Source organism: Amblyomma mixtum, chromosome 2, assembly GCF_055824585.1.
Source record: "Amblyomma mixtum isolate Tamu chromosome 2, ASM5582458v1, whole genome shotgun sequence".
NCBI lineage: Eukaryota > Metazoa > Arthropoda > Arachnida > Ixodida > Ixodidae > Amblyomma > Amblyomma mixtum.
Genome location: NC_143013.1, coordinates 182,220,553 through 182,245,797, shown reverse-complemented (window position 1 = coordinate 182,245,797; position 25,245 = coordinate 182,220,553). Strand labels below are relative to the sequence as shown.

The 25,245-nt window shown below is 44.6% G+C and overlaps 1 protein-coding gene across 1 annotated transcript; it reads left to right on the top strand.

The window, feature by feature from the left end:
* Window positions 1-45: 45 nt before the first annotated feature.
* LOC149361757 (chymotrypsinogen A-like) lies at window positions 46-23,842 on the top strand. Its single transcript, XM_089572800.1, has 6 exons — window positions 46-203; window positions 4,196-4,397; window positions 7,685-7,811; window positions 15,603-15,738; window positions 17,699-17,838; window positions 23,589-23,842. Exons 1-6 carry the CDS (start codon window positions 143-145, stop codon window positions 23,790-23,792), a joined length of 870 nt encoding a protein of 289 aa, XP_089428926.1. The 5' UTR covers window positions 46-142; the 3' UTR covers window positions 23,793-23,842.
* The last annotated feature ends 1,403 nt before the right edge of the window (window positions 23,843-25,245 follow it).

Here is a 25,245-nt window from a genome sequence, read left to right as displayed (position 1 = left end):
GAAAACGTTGACGTGAAAGCGTGCCTCTGCTCCACCTTATCTCGAGATAGCAGAGGTCAGACGATGCCCATAAAAGCATCTGGCAGCCTCCAGTTCCTTGCTTCGGAATCTGTGGGCCGGGCAGTGTCTCGCGGTCGTCACCATGAAACCTCTGCGGCTACTTGTTATCCTGCTCCCAACATTGGCTGTGGCATATGATTTCCGTGAGTGGTTGTATTATGCTAATAGTCATATTCATTTTTTGTGGTTAGGCGCTGCGTACGAGTCACTCAGCACAATTATTTTTCCATAAAATTCTCAAAATATTTGTCACAAACAATCTGTGGGCACTCAGAGGTCTCCCTTAGATGCTGCATATCACTACGCAAAACAGAGCTAACTGTATTACTGAGTGGAAACCGTATTCCGATGTGAAAATAGATAGCCATCGGCATTTTGATACCAGTCGAAGAGAACATTGAGCTTCTTTTTTTCATGATGTAATGTTATGAAAAGACTACACTGCCTAAATATATATATAAAAACTATTTTCTTCGTGGATCGCTCGTCCTTTTTTCCCAAGTATAAGCAGCAATTTCGCAAATAAAATGCCCGCGTCGTCAGCGTTTTTCTTGCCGGCATCCCAGAGACTACTTTAAAAAATCTTTCACCTCTAAAAGGTGTCAGCTTGTATCTTTCTGTAAGGGCGCCCTATTCGTTCATATTTGCAAAAAGACGGTTAAATCCAACTTTCTTGGCGATAAATGCACTTTTTGTTGCCGGACAAACGTCAGCATGACAACCAAGAACAATAATTATGTGAAGTTGTCCTCAGTATCGGTTTAAAGTAGGAGTAATGCAGAAATGCATTTAACAGCTGCATTTTCTCGTCAATCTGACCCTACATTTTTGAACACCCGTCCGTCCGTCCGCGTCACGCCGATTGGTACAAGTCTGAATGGGATTATAACCCTAGCCAATATGCTAATGTCAAACACAAGGCCGTTTGGGCCGAATGCAGCAGATGGCGCGGTGGCTGCTTTCCACTGGCATGCACACCGAATAAGCTTATGCGGAAGGCACTTGCTCTTACAATAATTAGTTTGCAAATGTTGTGACATCAACAACGATATAGTTGATAAAAATAGTGTTAGTTTCTTGCACAGCGAAGAAGAAAGATCAAAGCAATAAAAAATAGCGTTAATTTCGTACGCAGCGAAGAATAAAAAGCAAAGCAAAGATTTACTATTGAAAAGATATCGTAGGATGGATAAGTTGATCTATATCTAAATGCAGGATATTTTTATGGAAGAGCAAATATAGACTGATTGAAAACGCAGCCCTTTCAACTCCTAGGCCACGTCTCTGGCGCCCCTGGAAAACCGCTGGCTCCACAACGTGCACGCAGGCCGTGCCCTGCGGGATGTGCCATCTTGGTTACCATGATGTATGACGCTTAGTGGACGCCGTCAATCGCTTAGAAACGCTTGAGGGATTCTCAGAGCATGCTCGGGACTAAAGTAATAAGGTGGGGCGGGCAGTCGTTATACGGAGGCCAACAATTTTAAACGCTTTCAGCATAATCCGGCGTTCCAGGAAGTGCACCGGCGACTGGATTAAAGGTGAGAAGGGGTCCTAGATTACAGGTGAAGCCGCACTTGAGCGCTGAAATTTCGACAACACTTGGTCGCCGTCCTGGGCAACAGCGCGAAAGAGAAGCGCGAAGAAGCGGGTGCATAAAGGTTTGCTAACTGAAAACGTTCGCTGTCTAAACAGGCGCAGTATGTGCGCGCCCAATCCTGCAGTAGGTTAATCTAGACGCAGCACTGACTAGAGACCAAATATTTTATTTAATAGCATGTTTTACGTCGCATCATATGCATCAAAGGTTAATTAGCAAAAAATGAGAACAATTACATAAGTACTGAACCCGCGTAGGCTGGTTCCAGAAACCGCAGACTGAAAAAGACCCTCAACGAATTACTATGGGAGCAGAAGACTTAATTGCTGATTGGTGGTGTGTCAGCAGTGCGTAAAAAAGAAGAATGACATGGCGTGCTTATGATATAGTTCAATCAATACGTTGCGAAAGAGAGGGAAAAAAACTAAGCAAGAGAAACTTATTTTCCCGCTAATATATATACAAGTACAAACTGCAGTGAAATGCTGTTCGTTGTATGTGGTTTGATATTAATAATACGGTATGTTGTATTTGGAAACTAACACGTAAGAGAACAATATTTAAAAAAAAATTACTGCCGGAGATTAGACTGTCGGTGAATAAAACAGCGAGAGCAGAAAAGTTCCCGAAGAATCCTCAAAAAAAAGGAAGGCAATAAAGAAAATAGTAAATTTTCCTTATTTAGACGAAGCACAGTACTCTAGCTTTTTTTAAGTTTAAATGAATACAAACAATTCCCACGGTTCTTACTAGAATAACAAAACGCCCACCCTGGAGAGAAATAAAAACTTACAAATCAGAGTAGCAAGGTTGAAGCCACGCTTCGGATATGCCGATGGAAGAGGGTGAAGCATTCAGCAAAATGATGAAGCTACAGTGCTTTAAAGATTCTTTCAATGGCTCCGCTCCATGAAATAAAAGACGAGGCGTGTTGACTACAACGCGAACCACGGAAATAATTTTGTCCAAAAGTATAGTGGACAGGCAATATAGTGAAAGGTAGAAAAATGGAAGGAATATAACGAAATGAATATGGGCACTTCCGACTAAGACAGTAAGCACTTATTTTGAGTATTAATTATAAGGTTTTCAGTCTGGTAATTGCTGCCGATGATCTATATTTATTGCAACTAGATTTTTGAGAAGAGCCCCCTGTTATAAAAACAAGGTTACTCCCGAAATTTCGTAGTCGGCGCTACCAGAGAAGACATTATGAGGAGTACACAACTGAGCCTTCAACTTTTTCCTTATAACTTTTATTGACTTCTCCCTAAAACTAAAGTCAGTGACGCCGGCGTTGTGAGCGCATGTAGAGAAACGTGAGCCGCTCCTACACTGCTACAAATGATTGGACTAATTCGTGGCAAAGAGGAAGCTTATACTCTGCATCATGGTATAGGTTAGGGCGTCTGGTTTGAATTCTGTGGCCCACGTTCGAGCTACACCGGATGCTGGAGTCCAACGCAAACTGGCAGCGGTCCTAATCTGGCAGCTTCGCGCATACGCATGTCGCTCTCTTTTCGCAGCGGAATGAGATATGCAGATTTGGTGACGGCACCGACAACGACGCAAAAGCTGGGAAACTGAAAGGTTAACTGTGCAATGAATACTATATGAAGATGCAACCACCGGCACCAACGAAGCGCTTAACAATGTCAGTGCAGTCCTCACCCTGGATTGATGACGCTCCCTTTAGATTTGCATTGCCCTGGTGGCATCACTCTGAAACCGAATTTCATTTTGTGCGTTTACCAGTTTACTGGAAGGCGTGAGATCTTGCTCTTGCCTGCACATTCCGTCAGCTTTGCGAGAAAAACCACTATGTTTCTGTTCATGTGGGCGGTATATGCTCATCTAATTGTTTACTGGATGTCGCCTGTCAAAGATAATAACGGCAAATCGACCAAGGATTCAAGCCCCTCATTTTGTTTACTCAACTTTTCTTTTCATTTAAGCGTTTGTAAGAATTGCAGACTCCAGAGTAAGCAATGTATTCAATTGGCAAGGAAGGGAGAGTTGCCGCAGTACAAAAACAAACGCACACTCGTCTCAACGGAATGAAATATTGGGGCAGTTTTGAATTGAGAAGGCGTTGATGCACTTTAGCCGACTCTCATACCGGTAGACGCTGAAAACAGACCTGCGCACGTAAAAGAGAGTTATGGAGAAAGAATCCCAATGATTTTGCTGCTGCTGTTCTTGATAGGTAAAATCGGCTGCCTTTGAGTTGGCCTCTTTCATTACTCTCCCTTAGCAGTGTGCACCGCACGTCTGGAAATTATGAAATGCGTGTAGTAAGAAGTCGTATTCAGAAAGACTACGCTCTGCACAATAGCTGAAGTGCCGCGTCCACTAACAGATGTTATGATCAGGTAAAAGTTAATAGGCTTTAGACCCACTAAACACCTGCGTCCAAAATGCAGGTTTAGGCACTGCCTGTGCCAAAGCAGCACCTCGTTCTCTTGCTAGGTAGTCATAATGAACCGCACAGTTGCACTTCCTATATACAAGCTCATATACTTTTGAAACACGCAGGCACCGACGGTACAAACTGTGGCCAGACCCCCATAAAACCGGTGTTAGACGAAGAAGACCGCATCTTCGGGGGCAAGGAGGCCGTGCCGGGCAGCTGGCCGTGGCATGCTGGTGTCTTCACTAACGAAGTGTTTTCAAATCACATATGCTCTGGCGCACTCATCTCGGACCGGCACGTGGTGACAGCGGCACATTGCCTCCTGTGAGTAGCAAAGATATGTTTTCAAGCATGGGCTGGCGAAAGCAGCCAGGCTCATAATGAGGCCGTTACTGAAGCCTATGCTTTACCGCACAACTATACATATGGTCTAGAAGGTCTTGCGAGTGCACCTTGCTCCTTGTCAGCAGTGTCATCCTCCCCAGTGACTTTTACAACCGTATTTGGTTTCTTGTTAATTCATGGTTTTTTTTTTCTGCGGGAAAAGGGCTGTTTCTGCTTCGCGCTCAGCATCGCTTGCATCGTGAACACCTGAAGGACTGTTATTCCACACAGCACCAATTGGGTCCCCTTCTGCTTATCTCTATAATGCGTGTCGTTTCACTTGTGACAAACTGTAATGTTGTCATTTCGTTTCGTGCTCACCGAACTAAATAATTACTAAACAACTCAATGAAATGTAGTTTTTCAATTTGCATACCAAAGAGAGGTTCACGTCTCAGCTGGCAGACAGGCGCGATATCCACCGGAAAATAAATTCATCCGAAATCAAACCCTCATGGCAACGCAAGCTATTATTTCCGCAGTCATAATGCTGCACTGACGGCGAGTCGGAGTCGGATAATATTCTTGAAGAAACTATTCGTCTCTGTAAACCAGCTTCGAACGCAATGGCGTATATGATTTTCTACTTTTCGAGCACCCTTTGACTTCAGGGAATAGCTTCGAACCTGTTCTATTTGTGTTGAGTTTTACTGTCATTACAGATTACAAAATTCGAAAAACAAGTTAAATTTGACATAATGCAGTCACATTATGTAGTAATAAATCTCACAGTTTTTTACAATGTTGCCGTCAAAGGTTCATTAGTGACGAACGCCTGAATATTCGTAGTGCCTCTCATGTGACGTTTTCAGCGCGTGGGCATTACATGACAAATGCACAAGTTTCACTTGTTTAATAGCGCTCTGCGTGTTTCGCCTATAATTTTAATGCCATCTAATATGTGCCTTAATGTAGGACTTTCCGTGTGTGGCAGCCCACTGTCTGTTTTGCCAAAACTTATCAGCGCAATCTAATGTCGGGGTTACACAGCTTGTTCGAATTTATTCAATGCATATTTTTCTTTGAAATCCGTGAAAGACACTTCGACGCGATCTCTGCAATTTGATTTACGCGGAGTCAGGCATAATTTATGCGATAGATGGCAATGAATTATGAACAGATTAATAATTACTAAAATTACCAGACTAACGTTTCTACACTTAGTTTTAGGGTACAAGGTTATATGCGAAATTCAATATAGTCAGAACAAAAGCCAGCCACAGTTCTTTGAGTTTCAGAATCGGCATCACGCTTCTAGATATCGGACGTCAAAAAATGTCTTTAAGACCTCTTCAAGTTGGTTTTCTGACGTTGTTTATTGATAAAATTGGCGTTTCTTCTATCATATGCGGACACAATATATGTCCTTTAGGATGGTGTAGATGATGTTGACTTCATATCCGTGAAAATATTGCGTGCAGCGACGCCATTTTGTCGACATGTAAAATGAGAAAGCCAACTTAACAAGTGAGAAACCCGTATATTCTACGCTCCATGACGTGAAGTATGATGCTCATTCAGAGATTTTATATACTGGGTCTTCAATGTCGAAGGCCTTCAGCTTCTCAAAATAATGTTGTGTCTTTAAGCAAAAATTAAAAACGCTGACCAGTTTATTTGAGCTAATTACTTGTCCTTTCATTGCACATTATTAGGTAAATAATTTCTGCGAATGCCGTGTAATCAATCTGCGAAGACCACACAAACGTATCTTTCAAGGGTTTTCAAAGCAACACCTACATTTAATGATTTGAAACACTCTGCAAACATCTGTTTTCTGGACGGTAGAAACTTGAGTGTTTTGGCAACATTTTTTAATACAATTAAATAAGTGGAATCATCCACGGAATTTTCATTCATGTGGACTCTTTGCGTGTTCTACAAAAAAAAAACAAAATTTGATACACCCTAATGCGTGAAATAGTGTAGAAATTTTCAATATAATTTTGCCTTCTGCGTGTTTTGCGAAAGCTCTTCGATACAGTCTAATATATTGGCTGGTGTGGCAACTTTTCGGATATGGTAGCCTTCTGTCTCTTTTGCCAGATCTTTTAAATACATTTAGAAGATAAGAGTTAATGCAGAAATTTTCGAGGAGGAGGGCTTCTGCATGTTTTGCTGCAACTTTTCAGTGCAACATATTACGTGGATTAATGTAGAAACCGTGCATGAGGGAGAGCGTTCAAGTTGTTTTGCCCCAAATTTTGAACAAAGCCACGGGGTAGTGACTCATGTATCTGACAACTCTATTTTTTTTGCGAGTCACAAGCTTAGAAAGCAATCGTCTGCACATGCAGGAGTATAAAATAACAGGCGGGCATGTGACGTGAGCATCTAACCATTGATATTCGAGCACGTTGCTCTTTCGCTCCCGCTGCGTCTGGCTAGCGCCCCTTTAGACCTCCGGAGAACTTTTTGTTGCGTGCACGATGTGTCTTTCCGAAGCCCACCAAAACTGGCAAAATGTGCGTGCGTGTGTAGGACGTATGTTGGCCAATAACCATATGTGTGGCGAACGCCTAGCTGTACTGCAGCATGTTCCATATCCCTCGATGTGACAGGGAGCGTGGAAAAGAATACATTATAAAGAAGGAGGCTTGAGAACCGCCTCCATAAGTCGCGGCAGAGCACCGTTCACAATGTGCGTAGGTCTTGGGTTCGGATCCTACCAGTATGTCTATTTTCTAGACATACTTCCCCTCTTTCTTCGTGTGTTTCAATCAGCGTTATATTGGGCAGCTTTTCTCACAATGCAGCCAAAGCTACAGATCTGGAAGCACACCTTGTCTTGATACGGAGCAGAATATATCCACGATCGCAAAGACAATTCCCTCTTGAAGGATAATGCGTGGTTAACACTCGCTACATAAGGTATAGTTATAATATAAGAGCCAATTTTAAACGTTAGAGCGCCACGAAAAAAAAAACGTTTACTCCTTTACAAGGAGTTGTTTAGCCATGTCCGGTTACAAAAACCCCAGTACAATGTGCCAGCTCTTCCACCGACAGAGAGTATCCAGGAAACGAGCCATTGACCAGGCGGGTAGTCACATAGCTAGAGACTTTTGCTTCTGAAACTTTTTGTTGGTTTCCAATAAAAATTGCCACTGAATGTAGCTTCTGTCATGTGTGTGTAAATATGAAAGAGTTCGCAATCACTTCATATTTGGTCATGTTGACATGCTGCGTGAATATATTCCTTCAATAGCAGACTTTTGTGTTCGTAGGAGAAAGACAGCCAAAATGCTGATAGTTCTTCTTGGTGCGTACGAGCGGACGAGTGTGGAAGTCGAAGCCAAATCTTTCGAAGTGGCCGAAGTATGCTTTCACAAAGAATACGCGCCCCCTCACAAGGTAAGTCACTCGATTCGTGAAAACTTGTGACAGCTCACTGCAACAGAATTGCTTCACCACGAACCCAGTGCTACAGATAACATATCAAAGGGTTTTTTTTTTGGCACGCCCCGCCGATATCAATTCTATAATTTGCGCGACGAGCAGAAATTTAAGCTTCGCTCTGTTCCCCACAGTATTATCCTATCACACTTGAACGCACGGTAAGCTCCGAAATGGCTCACGCCGTTTTGGGGTTTACAATTAAGTTAATAACATGCAAAGGACACTTCGTGAGATATTTACAGAAATAAGAAGCCGCAGGAGTTGCTCAGTCGTTACGGCGCTTGGCTGCAGACCCGAAAGATACGGATTCGATCCTGGCACGGAGGTCGCATTTCGACGGAAGCGAAATTGTAGAGGCCCTTGTACTGTGTGATACAGGTGCATTTTAATAGGAAGTAAATTACTCATTGGTATCCACCGAAGTTCAGCCGTAGGGCTATAAAACAAAGCTTTGTAGCGGTGGTCCCAGGCTCGAACTCCAGACCAGGACAAATTTTTCTTTAAAACGAGAAGTTTCTATGAAAGCTGTATAGATTTCCTTTATAGCCTTATGGCTGCTCTTGGGCGGTTGCCAATGAGTAATTAATAATTACTCCTTTATTTCAAATCTTCTCTACCTTGGGGGATTTCATAAAAATATTTGACCAAATACCATCTTCAAAACCCGAAATAGTCTAAATTTCCCTGTGCCCACCACTACAGCCTGCCTCCTAGCGAGAGCCCCTTTGGGATGCTAAATTCCATAAACGCGGGTTCGATCCTGGCCGCGGCGGCTAGAATTTCTTTGGAGGAGAAATTCTAGAGGCCCGTGTACTGTGCGATGTCAGTGCACGTTAAAGAACCCCAGGTGGTCGAAATTTCCGGAGCCCTCCACTAAGCGTCTCTCATAGCCTTAGTCGCTTTGGGACGTTAAACCCCATAAACCAAACCAAACCAAACCAGAAACAATGTTTCGTTCACACAGAAGATACTATGTGGTTTGAAGTGAGAGAACATTAACCGTTACACAAACTTCAATATAAAAGGCAGAAAACTGCAAAAGAAAGCATGCAGCGCTTGGTTTTTTTAAGTACCAGTGGACTTTCAGCTTAGGCTTGTCTTCTGTAATGACATCTCTGGTCTGCACTGCAAATCACTTCGTGTTCCAACTACATGCTGCTCTTACAATGTTAAACAATTATAATGTAACGGTAATTAAGAGCAACTCAAAAGGAAAACTTCTCAGCCCTGAGTGCAAGTACACAAATTTAGGTTCGATATAGCTCATCACACTTGCTCTTGAAAATCATTGATTGCTGTAACAGAAATAGAATATATATGTTCTCGCTGTTCGGAACAAGCCATAGACATCAATGATACCATTGTTTACAGAATGCAGCACCATTTTTAATGGTGTTGCCTCAACATATTCGAACCACTAGTTTATCGCCAAAGTGCACCCGATCAGCTTGTGTGTACTTATCGCCTCATGCTTTCACCTTTCACCAGCCCGTTCACTCAAAATTTCGCATATTTGCACTCAGGCTGACGTTTGAACGATAATCAAAGGTGTCAGCTCCTGAAAAGCAGTCCTACCTCTTCAGCATGGAACACATCTTCTGCGGCACCGTCAGCACCGATTCGCTGGCCTATGATATGCTAATTAATGCAACCTCGTAAACACACAAGACGGGAAGAGACCAAGGACTGAGGCTAGCTGGTTCTCAATCTTTAAGATAGAAAACGTTCCCTGTGGTTCTTTAGAGCTGTCCACACGCCAACTTTCGGTGATTAATCTTCAACCCGCACTGTACGCGTCACGTGAGCCCCGTCTGAAGTAGATATCTGAACGTCGCGAATTTTGTTTCGCACCATTGATTTTCAAAGTCGTTTAGAGCACAGGACCAAATACATCTAAGAGCAAGAAGGTGAAATACAAGACGCTAAGGAAGCGAAATTTCTAGAACTCCATGTTAACAAAATTGTCATTTTGACATTTCTTAAGCGGTACGTTTTAAACCCCTGAGTATTTCAAAATGTTGATGGGAGGCTGTGCTGAGAGAAAAAAAAATAAATCAAGCATACATTTCGTGCATGCAGTGAGAAAGGGGAGAAAACTGTTTTCGTCCTCTACTTTACCCTAAAAGTTTATTGGCGTAGGGCATGTATCAACATATTTATTATTATCGCCATGTGCACGCGAAGTCCGTAGACGACTAAAGAATAACAGTCTCATTGAAAAATGCCCTTATTTGATGAATGTGAGCACGTAAACGAAGAAAAGAAACTGGGCGCCGCCGCTGGTATCAAATGTGTTTTGACGCCCGTGCTTCGACACGCACGTGATAATCATCATCATCATAAGCCTGACTATGCCTACTGCAGGAATATAGCTCTCCCATGTTTCACCAATTAACAGAGTCATTTGCCAGCTGCAGCCACCGTATGCCCGCACTCTTCTTAACCACATCCGCCCACCTAATATTCTGCCGCCCCCTGCTATGCTTGTCCTTTCATGGAATCCACTCCGTTACCCTTAAGGACCAGCGGTTATATTCCCTTCGCATCACATTCCGAGCCCAAGTACATTTCTTGGTATTGATATCGATTAGGATATCATTAGCCCGCGTTTGTTCCCTACCCCACTCCGCCTGATTTCGGGCTCTTTAAAGTGACTGCAATCATTTTTCTTTACATAGCTCGCTGCGTTGTCCTTGCCTTAAGCTGAGCCATATTCACTACCCTCCAAGTTTCGGTCATGTACCGGTAAGATTTAACTGCTGTATACTTTTCCTCGTTAGGTATACTGGTAAACTTCCATTCATTAGCGAGAGAACCTGACATATGCGCTCCACCCTGATCTTATTCTTCTAGTTTTTCCCTCTCATGATCCAGATCACCGATCACTACGTGCTCTAAGTAGGCGTATTCCCTTACCCCTTCCATTACATCACTACCATTCTCTACTGCTGATCCTTTGCTGGAGTGTTGAACATTGCTTTGGTTTGGAAAATTGCTTTTTGGAAAATTGATTTTTGAAGAAAGGAAATGACGCAGTAGCTGTCGCAAATACCTCGGTGTACACCCAAACTGCGTCGTGAGGGAAGGGATGAAGGAGGAAGTTAAAGGTGAAAGGAATAGAGAGATGCTTTAGTGAAGCTAGGCGTAATAATTTCGACCACGTGAGAATTTTTAACATGCACAAACATCGAAAAGCACACGGGCGCCTTTTGCCTTTCGCCTCCATGGAAACGCTGCCGCCGCGGTCGGGATCGAACCTGGTTTGCTGCGTGTAAATTTTTAGACTCACCCTTTCTGCTATGCCTGTCTAACCTATTGATCATGCTTTGCAGTTCATCTACTGAGTGACTTAGCAAGGCATTGTCGTCAGCGAATCGCAGATTACACAGGAAATCTTCATTAACTCTTATACCAAGTTGTTCTCAATACAGGCCTCGGTATACGTCCTGGAAACTGGCGGTTAATAGCATTGGCGAGATCTTGCCTCCCTGATTGACACCCTTCCTTATAGGAATCTTATTGCTGATTTCATGAAGGACTATGGCAGTTGTGCAGTCGTTATAGATATAGTAATTTCTAGATTGTTCGTTGCCTTCTTTCTTCGGAAGGGCACAGGCTTCTCCAGACGTGTTCATTGGGAAGTGATGAAGGAGGAGACATTTCGGTGATGGAGAGGATGATGAAGACAAGGACAAATATTTACAGAAATTTAAACAGGTAAAAACTGCAAGTTACAGACACGAAGACTCACAGACAAATTCAATAACTGTAACCTAAACGAAAAATAAGCTCACAGAGAGATAACAGCATTCGAAGGCCCAACTTATCGACCGAAGGTCGCGATTCAAGCGAAGATATTCTTGAAGTACATACTAACCAAGGAGCCTCTAGCTAAACTAGAGAAGACTGGTGCCCAGTGCCTTTGCTTCCATTTTTGTATGTTTCGCAAACAAAGTTAGGGTGGTCATGCTTCGAGGCCCACTCTTAACTTCGGTAACCACTGACATTTTAATATAGAGTAGCCAGTGCAGTAGTAAGTTTGGGACAGTCTAGAAACCAGGGCTTGGAAATAAAAAGAAACACATCAAGAAAAAAAATCCGAACAGCCTCTCCCCGCAGGAGTCCTTGCCCTTATCGCGTGGTGCTCTTGTACTTTCCACTCCCGCCGCCGCTCCTGCGTGTCTCTTCTCGAAGGATCACGAATTCTTCTAGTTATCCGCCGACAGGGCGCGACAGGGCGACAGGGCGCGTTATCTGCTGACTCATCGTGGAAGTGTCGAATGGCAGAGGCCGCATACGAGGCCTTAGTGCTTCGGTGGGGGCAAGAATGCCAGCAATCGAAAGGGCCCTTCGCGGAACTCGAGGCAGGATCGCATATTTCCGCGGAAGTGGCATGGTGATCCACTGACGCGCTTTCTTGCTGCTCCCTCCAGACGCCCGCGGTCAACAGGGCTTGAAGTAGGACGCCGTAGCGAAGCTGCTAAGCTGACAATGGCTTCCGTGTTTTTTTCTCTGTTTGCGGTCGACGCGAGGGCGGGGAGCTCCGAGAACTCCCCGCGTAGACAGAGTCGTACAGTAACCTCAGGATGAAGTGAATAAAAACTTAACAAGGTGTTTAATGAAGTGCGGCCTTAGAGATATCAGAATTTTCACATCAGACTCTTCTACACCCTCATCCGGCACTGTCTGCATTGCAGCTGAGGGTTCCACTGAGTAAAATGCTTTCCTTTAATCAATGAAGGCGACATATAGGGGATGGTGATATACTGCGTATTTCTCTATCACCTTATTGACAGTGTGAATATGGTCTATTGTGCAGTAACCTTTACGAAAACCTGCCTGATCATTTGGTTGATTGAAGCCTAAGGTTGTCTTGGCTTTATTAGCGATTACTTAGTAAATACATTGTTGGAAACAGAGAGTAAGCTGATCGATCTGCAATTTTTCATGATCTTAATATCTCTTTTCCTATTAATTAAGGTAATATTAGCGTTTTTCCAAGCTTCTCGTACGCTCCTCGTAGCTTCTCGGAACTCCCCCAGGCAATTTCCTGAGCCTAAGCCTAAGTCACCTACAGCCTAGTCTCCGGCCTGCTTTTGACTACCTTCGCGGTGAAGTCACCCGTCGCTACAGTGCAGTTTCAATTTACTTTGTTCATTGCTAATAACATGTCTTCTTACAATGATCTGGTCTGTATGGCTGGATGTAAGCGCGTAGGTGTCCGCCACCTTCAGCTTGTACCTCTTAATGAGCCCAATTACTGTAGCTGGCACCCTCCCGTAATTGCTATAACACTCCTCTATGTAACCAGCTATGTCCTGATTGATGAGAAACCACACACCTAATTCTCGTCTGTCCACTAATCCACGGTAGAGCAGTACGTGCCCAACTTTTAATACTCCAAACCGCTCATCTGTCCTCCCAACCTCAGTAAGCCTTATGACATCCCATTTAATACCCGCTCTCTCCTCGAACAGCAAAGCCAGGCTAGCCTCACTCTAATAAGTTCTAGCGTTAAACGTTGCCGGGTTCAGCTTCCAATGGCGGCCTGTCCGAAGCCGGACATTCTTAGCATCGTCCTCGGTGTCACAGGTCTGACCGCTGCCTTGGCCAATTGCTCCGCAGTCTCTGGGTGCTGAGGGCCGAGAGTGATATGGCTTGTTTGTAGCTGGTGCTACACCACGATGGCGAAATGTTGCTCTGGTGAGGGAGTGCATTGTCGGTTCTGGCCACCGAAATCAGGCGTTCCCCAGGCCTGGCGATTTAATTCCATCTAAACGCGGAACTCTTTTCAAACCCGGTAGACAATTGCGCAGAACAGGGATTCGAACTCTGGTTCTCTTTCACTCAAAGCGGACGGTCTACCTGTACACCATCGCTATGGCAATATTGAAGACAAAAATAGCAGTTATTAAAGCGATTTCAATCCTCCGTGACGTCAATGTGACGACAGCTACAGCAGACAGGGAAGGGTACGGCCAGTCAAGGACACAGCCGTTCCGGTGGCAGTGGTTCCGGTAGTCAGCCTCGACGCGCCGCCTACAGGCCACTTGAGTCACACGAACCCCACTGCATCCATTGGTCTCAAAGAAGACGCCCTGTTTCTTTTCACGAGGATGAATTAGCGATGGTAAAGCTCGTCAGGCGTTTATAACGTGGGCGTCAGTGCCGGTCGGCCATTGCATCGATGGCTCTAGACGCCTTTATGCAAGTAGGTGTCATCATGGCCATGTTTGTGCCACGACCAGCGTGATGTCCGCTCTTGCACTCTACGGTGTTGGGAACAACGACCGAGGACCACCTACTAAAATGAATGGAAAAGAAATTTGTAGTTGCAGATTAAGTCTTTGTACTCATGGTTCCTTGCTTCAGATCTAAATGGTACGTCTGCGCACGGAACACCACGGACCGATTGCTGAGAGCGCCTCTGCTCTAGACAGGGTTCTTTTAATGCGAGTCACTTTTGCTGTCTCATGCCAACTTGGGGACAGCTGTCGAAGTTTCGAATTATGAACAAGATGTTCAGCTAATTAGGTCCTTAGTCCTAGGATTCGAGCTGTACTTTCCGGTTCCTTAGACTCAATTTGATAAAGGTTATCCGGGCTGCCACAGCCTAAAAAGTTTATCAAGCTGTGACGCAGGCGAGGACATTCTGCACGGGGTGTCCACAGCAAAAATGTAGATGCATGGTCCTAGGATTTACGTAGCAATTTTTCCTAACGCTAAGAACGAAGCGCTTGAGCGGTCTTAAAGCATATTGAAAATTACGTGCAAAGAGAGAGGAAAGATGTCTTGCCCTCGCAATCGCAATCACTGATAATTGCGAAAAAAGAGAACTAGGTACGAGACACCAAATTTAAATTCTTTGTGATGCGGTCACTCTTGTGCATACGGAGGCGAGTACGAGCGAAAGCAGACGCCGCGAGTGACATTTAGGCCAAAAACTGAGAAGCAAATGCAACCCATATGGTGAGCCAATTTCTACAAAAAGAAAAACCGGCTACTGGCCGCTTAGGAATTCATGGCGTGCACGCTGACGGCATAGCGCCATCCTGGCGTCATGCCATCAGGGTTGTTGTGGCTATTTTCACCCATCAACAATTTACGCAACTCCCCGGCCAGTATTTACAGTCTTTGTCAAAAGTAACCAGGCTGCATGTTTTTCTTCTCAGTCGTATATTAAAGCTATTATGCCAGCCCTCAAGCCCTAAATCTCTGGTAAGAAGAACCCCTGCCATCACTTTCAAAGAACTCTTTGACCTTTAGGGAAGCCTTGAGAGCTCTGTTACACGAATGAGAAGCAAACCATGCAGCCTGGTTGCTTTTGACAAAGACCGCACGTGTGAACGCCGCCACATATATGCGGCGGCAATTTCTACGCCGTAATGTGACTAAGCAACCTCGCAGGAACTTGGCATTAATGCAAAGTCAGCTCCTCCTCCAAGAATTCCTCCAAGAATTCTATCATGGCTGATGTGACCTTTCGGAGATGAGGCGCAACAATACTTCCCAAAAGGAAGCAGCATGTCATTGCGTCTCAGTCTTTCAATATTTCCTTGGCTAAGACAGAGTCATGAAAACATGAGATCCTAAATCATAGTTCCTGTTCTTGAACGTGAACACCTTTGACAAAGATCTGTCTGGTTGGGCTTGTAGCATAGATGGACACTCAGGCCCGTTGGGATTTACCTGTTAATCCTTGCAGAGTCTCCCCCTGATTCACTGCTTTTTTTCTTTTACTTTCAGAACGATATCGCTATTTTAACCCTGAAGGAAGCGGTAAATGTCACAAGCAGAATTGCTCCTGTTTGCTTGCCGAAGGCTATGCACGAGCTTCCTGAGAACACAGATGTCTACGTAACAGGATGGGGACGTTACAAAGGTTTGCTAGTACTTATACATATTTGAGTTTTCTTACATACACATCACTTTGCTTCAGAAACACACAACAATCATTAGCCCTATTTTGCTTAATATGTAAACATACCGGGATCAAGACATAACGAGACACATTATCTGCTACGCACACAAGCAAGCAGCTATGTCAACAACGCAAGGATGTAGAAGACATAACTGAGCCCTTTGGCACTACTCAATACATGGTATAGTGCAGAGGTACTGTGTAAATCATATAACTTAAAAGTAAGTAAATTGTCCTCTTAAAAATAAAGGGGGGGGGAGGAAAATTCCTTCCCCCCACTTCATGGCCTTTTAGAAAGATAGGGCAGTGACCCTCGAGGTGTCGGTTATTACCGCATTTCGGTGACAAGCGTGAAGCGCTTGAACCCTCCGCAAGGAGTAGGTGACATTTCTGGAGAAACTAGAAGGGTTGGGGGTGAGAAGAAATGCCAAACGGAACAACTCCGGAAAAAGAACAAAGAAAAAAACGCCATTGTACAAGACTTTGGAAAATCCCCCTCAGGGAACGATTGTGGCAGCACAACAGGATACAAAATAGGATTAGCCAGCAGAAGTACCGAACGAAACACCTCAGGAAAAAAAAAATAATAAACGCTATTGCACAAGGCTTCGCAAAATCCGACTCTGGGAATGGTTCTGGCAGCAGAACCGGATACAGTATAATATAGCTTGCTCCTCCTTCTTCACTGCTGAGAATGCAGGTCAGCGCATATGTGAAGACTCGCTTTCGCCAACTCCTTGCAATTTCCGTTCATGCAACGAGAGCTAATGGGCTTCGCGGGCATCACCTTCCGTCATAGAAGTCTCTGCGGAGTTTTTGTTTTATTCGATAAAAATTACATCCTAAGCAGCCGCGCAGTTTTGGCATGCAGATGAAACAGAGCAGAAATTTGCAAAAGAGAAGAAAATTTCGAACTTCCTGTCAACTCAGCAAATTTTATGGCCAAGAAAGGAAGAACTATAGGAAGAAATTACGGAATTTTTCTTTCAATTCACTAGGGGCATTAGCCCTCCCCTGTGATGTTAAAACAAAAATGTCTCATGTCCCTCAGTCGCAGGAACTTCTCTGAAAAAGTGGATGGCATCGAACACCTCAGTATATGACCGCAAGCACTTGTAGGTGGTGTGCGTAAGTTTACGTTTTCACGCCTGCTCATCACCCGCAGGAAACATCAAAAACTGCCCCTCACCGAACGACATTGCACAACCCGCTTGACGGCCGCATGGTATTTATGCATTTGCAAGGTTTCCACCTCAGTTGTCCGGCTTATCAACTGGAACCTTTGTCGAGGTACCACATCAGCGTGTTCAGACTGCTTCTAGTCTGCTAGGGAAATAAGAACAAGATTGTTCACAGATTGCTTTATTTTGGTTTGTGTAAACACTTAATCTTTGCTGGCGGGTTTCTTCTCAATGCTACAGTATATCTGGATATCAATGGCTCTCTCTGTTAAATCGAAGCCTGTGTGCTAATATCTTACGCCATGGACGTAGAGACCTATCTTGGAAACCGTTTCGGTCACCACTGGTTGACAACTGGGGTTTAGTTTTTCACTCTTTATGACATGGAGACAGGGCGCCTGTAGAATTTCGCAGTTTTTCCCGCTTAGCTTCCATTGGAAAATTTAATAAATTCAGGTGAGGTATGATCTCTGGATAGCAGAACAAAAATAATAGCAATATTAGGCACCTCTCTTAAAAATTAAATACAGAAATTCGATTCGCATATACGAAAAATTGTGAAATTTGCTTTCACATCTACGAGATCAGATGCAAGGAAAGTGCTGCACATAAAACCTAAAAAGTGCAATGCACCAGCCGTCCATTATTCGAGGGATATGGTCACCGTTCATCGATATTTAAGTATGCGGCCTCCAAGATGATCTCCTCAATGCGCTTTCCTGTCTTGTTTTTTACATAAGCGGGCAGCGAAGACCTGGCTCCACGTCTGAAACAGCTGCGCACCAGGACGATGTCCAACAAGACATGCAACGAGGATTACGGGTCCGGAGTTCCCGATAGCGTTCTGTGCGCCGGCCATGACTTCGGGTCTTCCTGCAAGGTGAACTAGTAGAGCAATTGTATTAAGCGCTTTCAGTGCACATGACATTTATGCACTATCAAGCTATAATGAAGCGCGAGCAGCCCTTACTTGAATTTCAGTAAACACTACTGTGGTGCATATTGTTGCGCAAAATAGCTAGTATTAAACACACATCTCCGTAAAAAAGGAAAATACTGCCAATGCCTGCTCACGTCGCAAGTGATGCCGATAGAACATAAATTGGCCAGTTGAAGGCACCACACAACGAATGCTTCACTATGACAAGCCCATTCTCATTCATGTCGAGATGTTTGTTCTTATGTTACCGTTAATGTGACAAAGGAAATCATAAAGGTAGTATTCAGAACAAATGATGCATGACATCAGCTGACTGCGTTTTCATAGAAGGGCGCTAATATACTTTGTCAGCTTTTCTTGGAAGGCTTTAAATCTCTGCAAAATCACTCATAGGGTTAAGCATACCAAAAGCGCGGGAAAATGATAACAATCGCGACCTGCACAAGTAGCTGTTCTTGGCACACTCACACCATGTCCGTTGGATAAAAGACTGTTGTCAAGGCGGTTGCTGGATGGTTGGTTGCGACTGAGAGAGGAATGAAAAAGAAAGTGCACGGGCATGCCAACTGGCTCAAGCCGAGCCGCCACCGCTGCCACGTGAGTTGAAAGATATGGAGAAAGATAAAAGAGAGAGAGAGAGAAAAAGATGCGCGTCACAACGACCGCGTCCGCCGAAGCAGACGCTGGCTGAAACAACAGATAAGCGGCCGAAGCCGCGCTCGCACCACCTCCTATAGACCAGATTTTTGAGCCTCTCCTGGGCGCGGCCATTTTGCACCGACTGGCGCGCCGCGGTGCGGGCGTTTCGTTGGGGACTGCGGGGCTGCGGCAGTTCCGCGGCCGCGCCTGCATATAGCCGCGCTTCGGGCGCTAAAAAAACATTGTCGAGCATACTTCCGCTGCGTGGCTGTGTTGCAGGAAGTATTTACGTTATCAAAGCGATAACATTGACGCGTTTTAATGACATTTAGTTTGACATTCAAGTTAATTGTGCCGGCGCTTAGAACGCGCTCGTGCTTAATCGAATTCCGTCTTGGTGCTCCACCGCAAAGAAACTTTTTATTCAATATCAAGAATTAGGTGTGCGGCTAGTATGCAGTTCCAATTCCCATGCACTCTTATTCCTTCCTGCCGGCCATAAAGACCCCCCCCGCCCCCCCTTCCACAAACGGCTTTCTTGTCGCCGCGCCAGTTTATCAACAAATTACCGCTGTGAGCTCAACTGAGTCGCAGCGCCAACAGAAAACAAATTTTGTCATGGTTTATGCAACCTGGTGCATAAAAACGTACTTCCGCTTAATTTATAAAAGCTTGAATAGATATGAGCAGCTAATCCAGCTTTCACTAATTCTGAGGTCCGAAGTCGCGTTATTTTATTCAGGAGCTCTCGCCGCGTGTGAGAGCGTTGCGTAGGCGTTTGGCTAAGTGTGGAAAATGTAATGAAATCGCGCATATTTTCCTAGAATAATGTAGATACCGCACCGCTGCGGTGGCTCAGTGGTTACGGCTCTCTGCTCTGGCCCAAAAGACGCGGGTTCGATCCCGGCCGCGGCGGCCGAATTTCGAAGGAGGCGAAATTCTAGAGGCCCGTGTACTGTGCGATGTCAGTGCACGTTAAAGGTGGTCGAAATTTCCGGAGCCCTTCACTACGGCGTCCCTCATAGCCTGAGTCGCTTTGGGACGTAAAATCTTAATAAACCAAACCAAGCTAAGGTAGATACCAACAGCAGAAAGATACTATAGATAAACCTTTCCCCAGATACCTCTAACATGCGTGCGGAAAAAGCAGCTGAAATCGGTAGCGGTCGTGCTTACAATCCCCTGCATGAAATGTGTTTAATGGGAACAAGAGCAAGCTCAGCGCAAGGGTGCCGAACACGTACATGGTGATCGAAAACACGCGCTCCGTCGGGACAACCTTCAGTCTGCAGCTCGCCTATCCAGTTACTACTCCACTGAGTCAAATCAATAGATCTACATTCTGATGCATAAAATTATCATAGATGATATCGCACGTAAAGGGCGACGACAAACGACACGACAGCGCAGAAATCTGCTTAGAAGTGCCGGTTTCCAGTCCGTACACTACTTGGTCGACTACACTCGGATGTCACGTTAACGAGTAACTGCGCACAAGATAACCGCAGCACTGTCTGGAAGAGGGCAAATGTGAGTAGTGACGCACAGCACACACCCTCATACGTTAGCTGATGGAGCACAAAACGGCAGAAGCGAACACGTAAACATGCGTTCTATGCGCGGCATAGAGACTCTATGATGCGCGGCGCCGGCGCGACCCGCAGTCCCTCGGGCCGCGCGCGCCGACAGATGGCGACTGGCGTCGAGAGTAGGCGCGCGTGCGCAGCCTGCGTGCGAGGGTAAAAAAATCTGGTCTATAGGCGGTTGCTGAAGAAAAAGGCAGCGATATATATCAACTAACCCCAGAAACTTCTTCCAGCAGTTTCGAGTGGTTACGGTTGCGAAACAAAAAAATTTACTGAGTAGAAACATCGACAAACATCCAGCAATATTTGGACAGGCATGATGTAGAGATAAATATAACAAAAATACCAAGATTAATGGCTCAGTAAATGTATTAAGGCCAAAGCCTTTAATGGCGCATAATGTCGTGACCAAGGCGTGTTAACAATGTTGTCCGCGTTTGAGACTGGTCTAATTGGTAGTGACGTCACTGCGCGCGAATTTTGACTGGTGTCCACCAAAATATATGAGACAGTTACTGCGCAATGTCCTTTCCTCAAATACAATTTTAATTTTCTTCATTACGGCTCCTCTTTCTCTTTATTCTTTCACTCCACTTCCTTCCTGTACGGTGCGGTTCAGGTGTCCACCGAGATGACAGAGAATTACAGCGCCATTTCCTTTCCTCAAACAGCGCTGCGTTCAAAGGGCAAGGCATCGCGCCGAACGGGTGGTGGCGTTCCGTGGACTCCCTGGCAGCGCTACAACACGCTGTCGCGTTCCACTCCTAAAGGCAAAGATTAAGCGTCATTAATTGGCCGTTAATTAATGCACCAACAGAATGTGAAGTGAACAATCGCGTAGCAGAATGCAGCACTCAGGCTTTCGCCTTTCACCACTTTAGCTGCTAAAGTTCCTCGTAAGTATTATGTGACCCGATAAGTGCGATAACGGCCATCATAAACGGCATCAGGGATATAAAATAATGAAAATGAGATGCTAAAGCTTCTTTCATTTCCTGATGGCATTGCCCATCTAAACACAGCAGGGGACTAATCACTGCGTGCTAGTGAAAACTTTACCCGATGTACGTGGAAAATCATGCGTAAAATATTATAGAAAAAGTCAATGTTCTATAACCAGTGCAGGTCCCAATAGTTCGTATACAGTATAAGGCGAAGTACTCGAAGTGCTGAAAGATAAAAATCTAGATAAAATGATTTGCACTGCTGTCAACCATGCACAAAAATCGAAGAAAGAGAGTCCACTTGACAGGGCCACAAGTATTAGCTATCCGGTATCTTTCAGAACAAAAGTATAAAACGTTGAACGCCACTAGTACTTGCGATAGTTATTCAAGCAGCAAAAAAAAGCAAGCCGTAACAAAAAATACTAGTGGGATTAAACATCAAGGACAAAAACGATTAAATGGTTCTGAAATTCGACAGAGACGGGCACTTTTTAGAGACAGGTTGAGTCCTGCGAAACTCGTAAACACACTAATGCTAACGATACAGTAAGATAATTTAAGAGGGAAACATGCACTTCATCGGAAAATGTGTTGCGAAAAACAGCAAACCGATGGTGCTTAGGAGTGACATTTTGAAATCCGACGCACGTAAACGCAGCCTCGCATGGCAGGAAGTCCTGTTAAAAAGGTGAGAACTCAGGATGAACAGCAATAGCGTAGCTGCAGCAAACAATAGACACTTTTAGCGGTCAGTGTGGTGCGTTACCGTTACCGGCTACAGGTGGCCCGCTCGCCACCAGTGTGCACGCTGTGATTTGCAGTGATTCAGGAGGGTCCGCGCAGCTACCTGGTACCTGGTGCCATCTGGCGCCGCAGAGAAAAACTTGCGCATGCTCAAATTATCTTTAGGGCGCCAGATGGCACTAGGTACCTATGCCCACGGATAGCGCGCGGGCTCCCGGTACTTCGGTAAAGGTAGCATGATACGCAGTATGCTAAAAGTGTTTGATGGATAGGCTAAATGATGAATCGTTCGGAAGAAAGCGCAAAAACAATTTATTTTAAGGCGAAGACGTTTAATGCCTCATACTGTCGTTGCCTCATATGCCTCATATGCGCCTCATATGCCTTAATGCCTCATATGCGCCTGTCCCGTCTAACTTTCTGTGTGTTGTCTGTTTCGGCGCTACAACTATTTTCTGTCGTTAGTCGTCGTGTTGGCAGCCGTGTGGGCAGATATGTCCGCGTTTCGGCGTCACTACTAAGAGAGAAACTGCGTCGAGGCTGGGAATGGAACCAGGGCCTGTGGCATTTGAAGCGGAGATGCTACCAGTCAGCCACGAAGGCTCAATGTATGAGCATGAATAAAGGCGCATCTAGTGAATGTATGGGTGTATGGGTTTCATCACTAAAATAAAAGGAATAAAAAATAAAAATAAGAAAATAAAAACTAAAACAATAAATATATGAAAATAAACGAAAACAAAAAGAAAACAAAAATAATAATAAGAAGAAATAAAAATACAATAAACATAAGAAAGGAAACGAGACGAGAATGAAAAAATCAAGAAAAATATGAAAAATAAAAATTATAAAAAGCAATAAAACAAGAAAACAAACAAAACTAAAAATAAAAATGAAACACAAAAATAAATAAAAAAAGTGCGCCAGAAAAAGCTTTCTCCTTGCAGCACTTCAGAGAGACAAAGTGCCCGCTGAATTTTTTTACTTCTGGTTCGTGAGCGATGGGCATTCCTAAGTGGAAAGGGTAAAGGCTGATGCCCGGAGCACATCAGAGTGAACATGTTCGTGCCAAAAGGTGACGAAGAGCAAAACGTTCATAACATTGTTAGTAAATCACATCAGCGCTGCAGAATGCCTCTGCTCCGGGGAAGAAGGACAGCGGTAAGTGCAAGGGAAATAAGGAGAGAATGGATGAGTACCAGTTCCTGTAGAAATGTTAACTTTTAAGGCAGGCGGTGTTTTCACGGCAAGGGTGCTCCCTTTGTTCGAAAGGCGCATTGCGAGTGTGTTGAATGGTTATAGATTTGAGTGCGTATAGCCAACAATGCCATGTTGGCTATTAGTAAAGAATGGATTTTATCTGCGTAAAATATAATGATTACACCTTAAAACTAAACATCTGCCTGGGTTGTCACCATACACTGTTTGAAAGTTCGACTGCGATGACCGCTTCGCAACTGCACCCATCACCCTCGTTTCCAAGAGGTAACGAGCCATATTAAAAATAGTCTCAGAAAAAAATATTCGATATCTGTATTTTAAAAAAATGTTCTTAAATTGCGTGGAATGGTAAAAGCTGCAGCAACACGTTCACGAAATGCTCAATATTCACCTTATTTGTTAGCAGATAGCTATAGTATAGATAAGGGACATCTGACCAGGTTGGATGCTGGACGTAGAAAGAATGAGGTGTTCGAAGGGCTTAAGCCCTAGCAGCGCGCGGCCCTTTTGATGTGTCGTGGCTATTCGGGACTTACGCTCAATATACCTGCAGGGTGACAGCGGCGGCCCCCTGGTGTGGTATTCCGGCTCCGCCTGGTTCTTAGAAGGAGTGGTGTCTGGTGGGCCCGTCGAATGTGCTAATCCGGATGACCCGCTGCTCTTCACCAAGGTATCACACCAGATCGACACTTTCATCCTGCCCTACCTCGAGGCCAAGAACGAAGCACAAAAGTACAGCGTCTGCAAAATTCTCTGAGAGCCAGTGGTGTACAACACCAATAAAAAAGCCGCCCTGTGGCAGCCCCATCCGGTTTTCTTCAATTTTCTTGTTGCATTACCCACATTTTCCACTGTAACAATTTTAGAGCCGAAATATTGTTATTAGGACCTTTTTTTTAGGCGAGTGCTGACAAGAAGCAGACGTCTTCACATCGTACTTTCCAGACGAAGCAAATCCCCGTAGTAAATGCTCTGACTGCCACAAAATAAAAGCAAAAATATCAGTGCCGAGATTAGGTGCGGGACGTAAACTGGACGGCGAGATAGGAAATATTGAGCGCTTATTGTTGCAATGGAGCTGAGACTGCCTTTGTAACATCTGCCGGGCCTCATCGACCAGCAATGTGCGCAGTACTCAGAGTCTTAAATTTATTGTATTTAAAGGACTCACAACACAATGCTGCATATCTGCTGCTATAGGGTACAGTTCATCGTCCGTAGCAAAACTGACAGCGTCGTTTGGAAAAATAGAAGAAAAAGCCATTACTAGCTCCAGACGAACGGCAAGCTTGTACTCGGGCAATGCGGCATTAAAAGAAACTTTCAATAGACCTGGTGTATTGGACTCCTGCGCAGCCAACAGAGCGTACAGTTGCACATGATTCTTGGAACGGTGATCCGCTGGAAATGTGAACATAACTTCTTTAGGTATTGTTTTATATCCGCCAAATGACCTACATACTCAAAATATCACCTGCAGCAAAGTGCCCGTGTTCATGGCCGCGATGAACAAGATGCGTTCCTGAAAGTAACTAGATATATTATTTTCTTTTTAGAAGTTCTGAGGGGACATTGTCAGATGCCGGAGTAGAGTCCGGGAATATTACAGGCCACACAGTTTGCAGGTACGGTGGAATCGCAGAAAGCAGGGGTGTTTCGGGGTTTCAGATTGAATGAAATGCGCTGGCGGAGCGGCTCGGATACCGGTGCCTCTCGCTCACAGCCAGAATGCCGGTGTCACTGTACCGTACGGTGAATCCGGTCTGCGGAACACCTTCACCGCATTACGCCATCTACTTGCGCTGTTCATGACGCATATTCATGATAAGCAATCGGGACGTACAGCACGTACAGGACGAATAGAAGAAGAATCGATACAGGAAGAACACCGTGATCAACTATGAAATTTACATGAAGATTGTCCCACATGTCAACGGTATCTCTCTTTGTACGCTGGCACAATTGGGAAATAAACCTGAGAAAAATACACCGCGCTGCTAAGATTATCAGTGTTGCAATCGTTCCGGTAAAAGGCCACGCTAATCTTTAAACACCTTGCGAAAACTTATTATGTTATTCCTCTTCTTCTACCTGCAAAATATTTTCATTTGGTGAGCTTGGATGCTGTTGAAGCTGTTTCCTATTGCGCGCTTCACTATTAAAGGTGACAAAATCACCGAAGAAAAATGTTGACCAAAACCACTGATTAT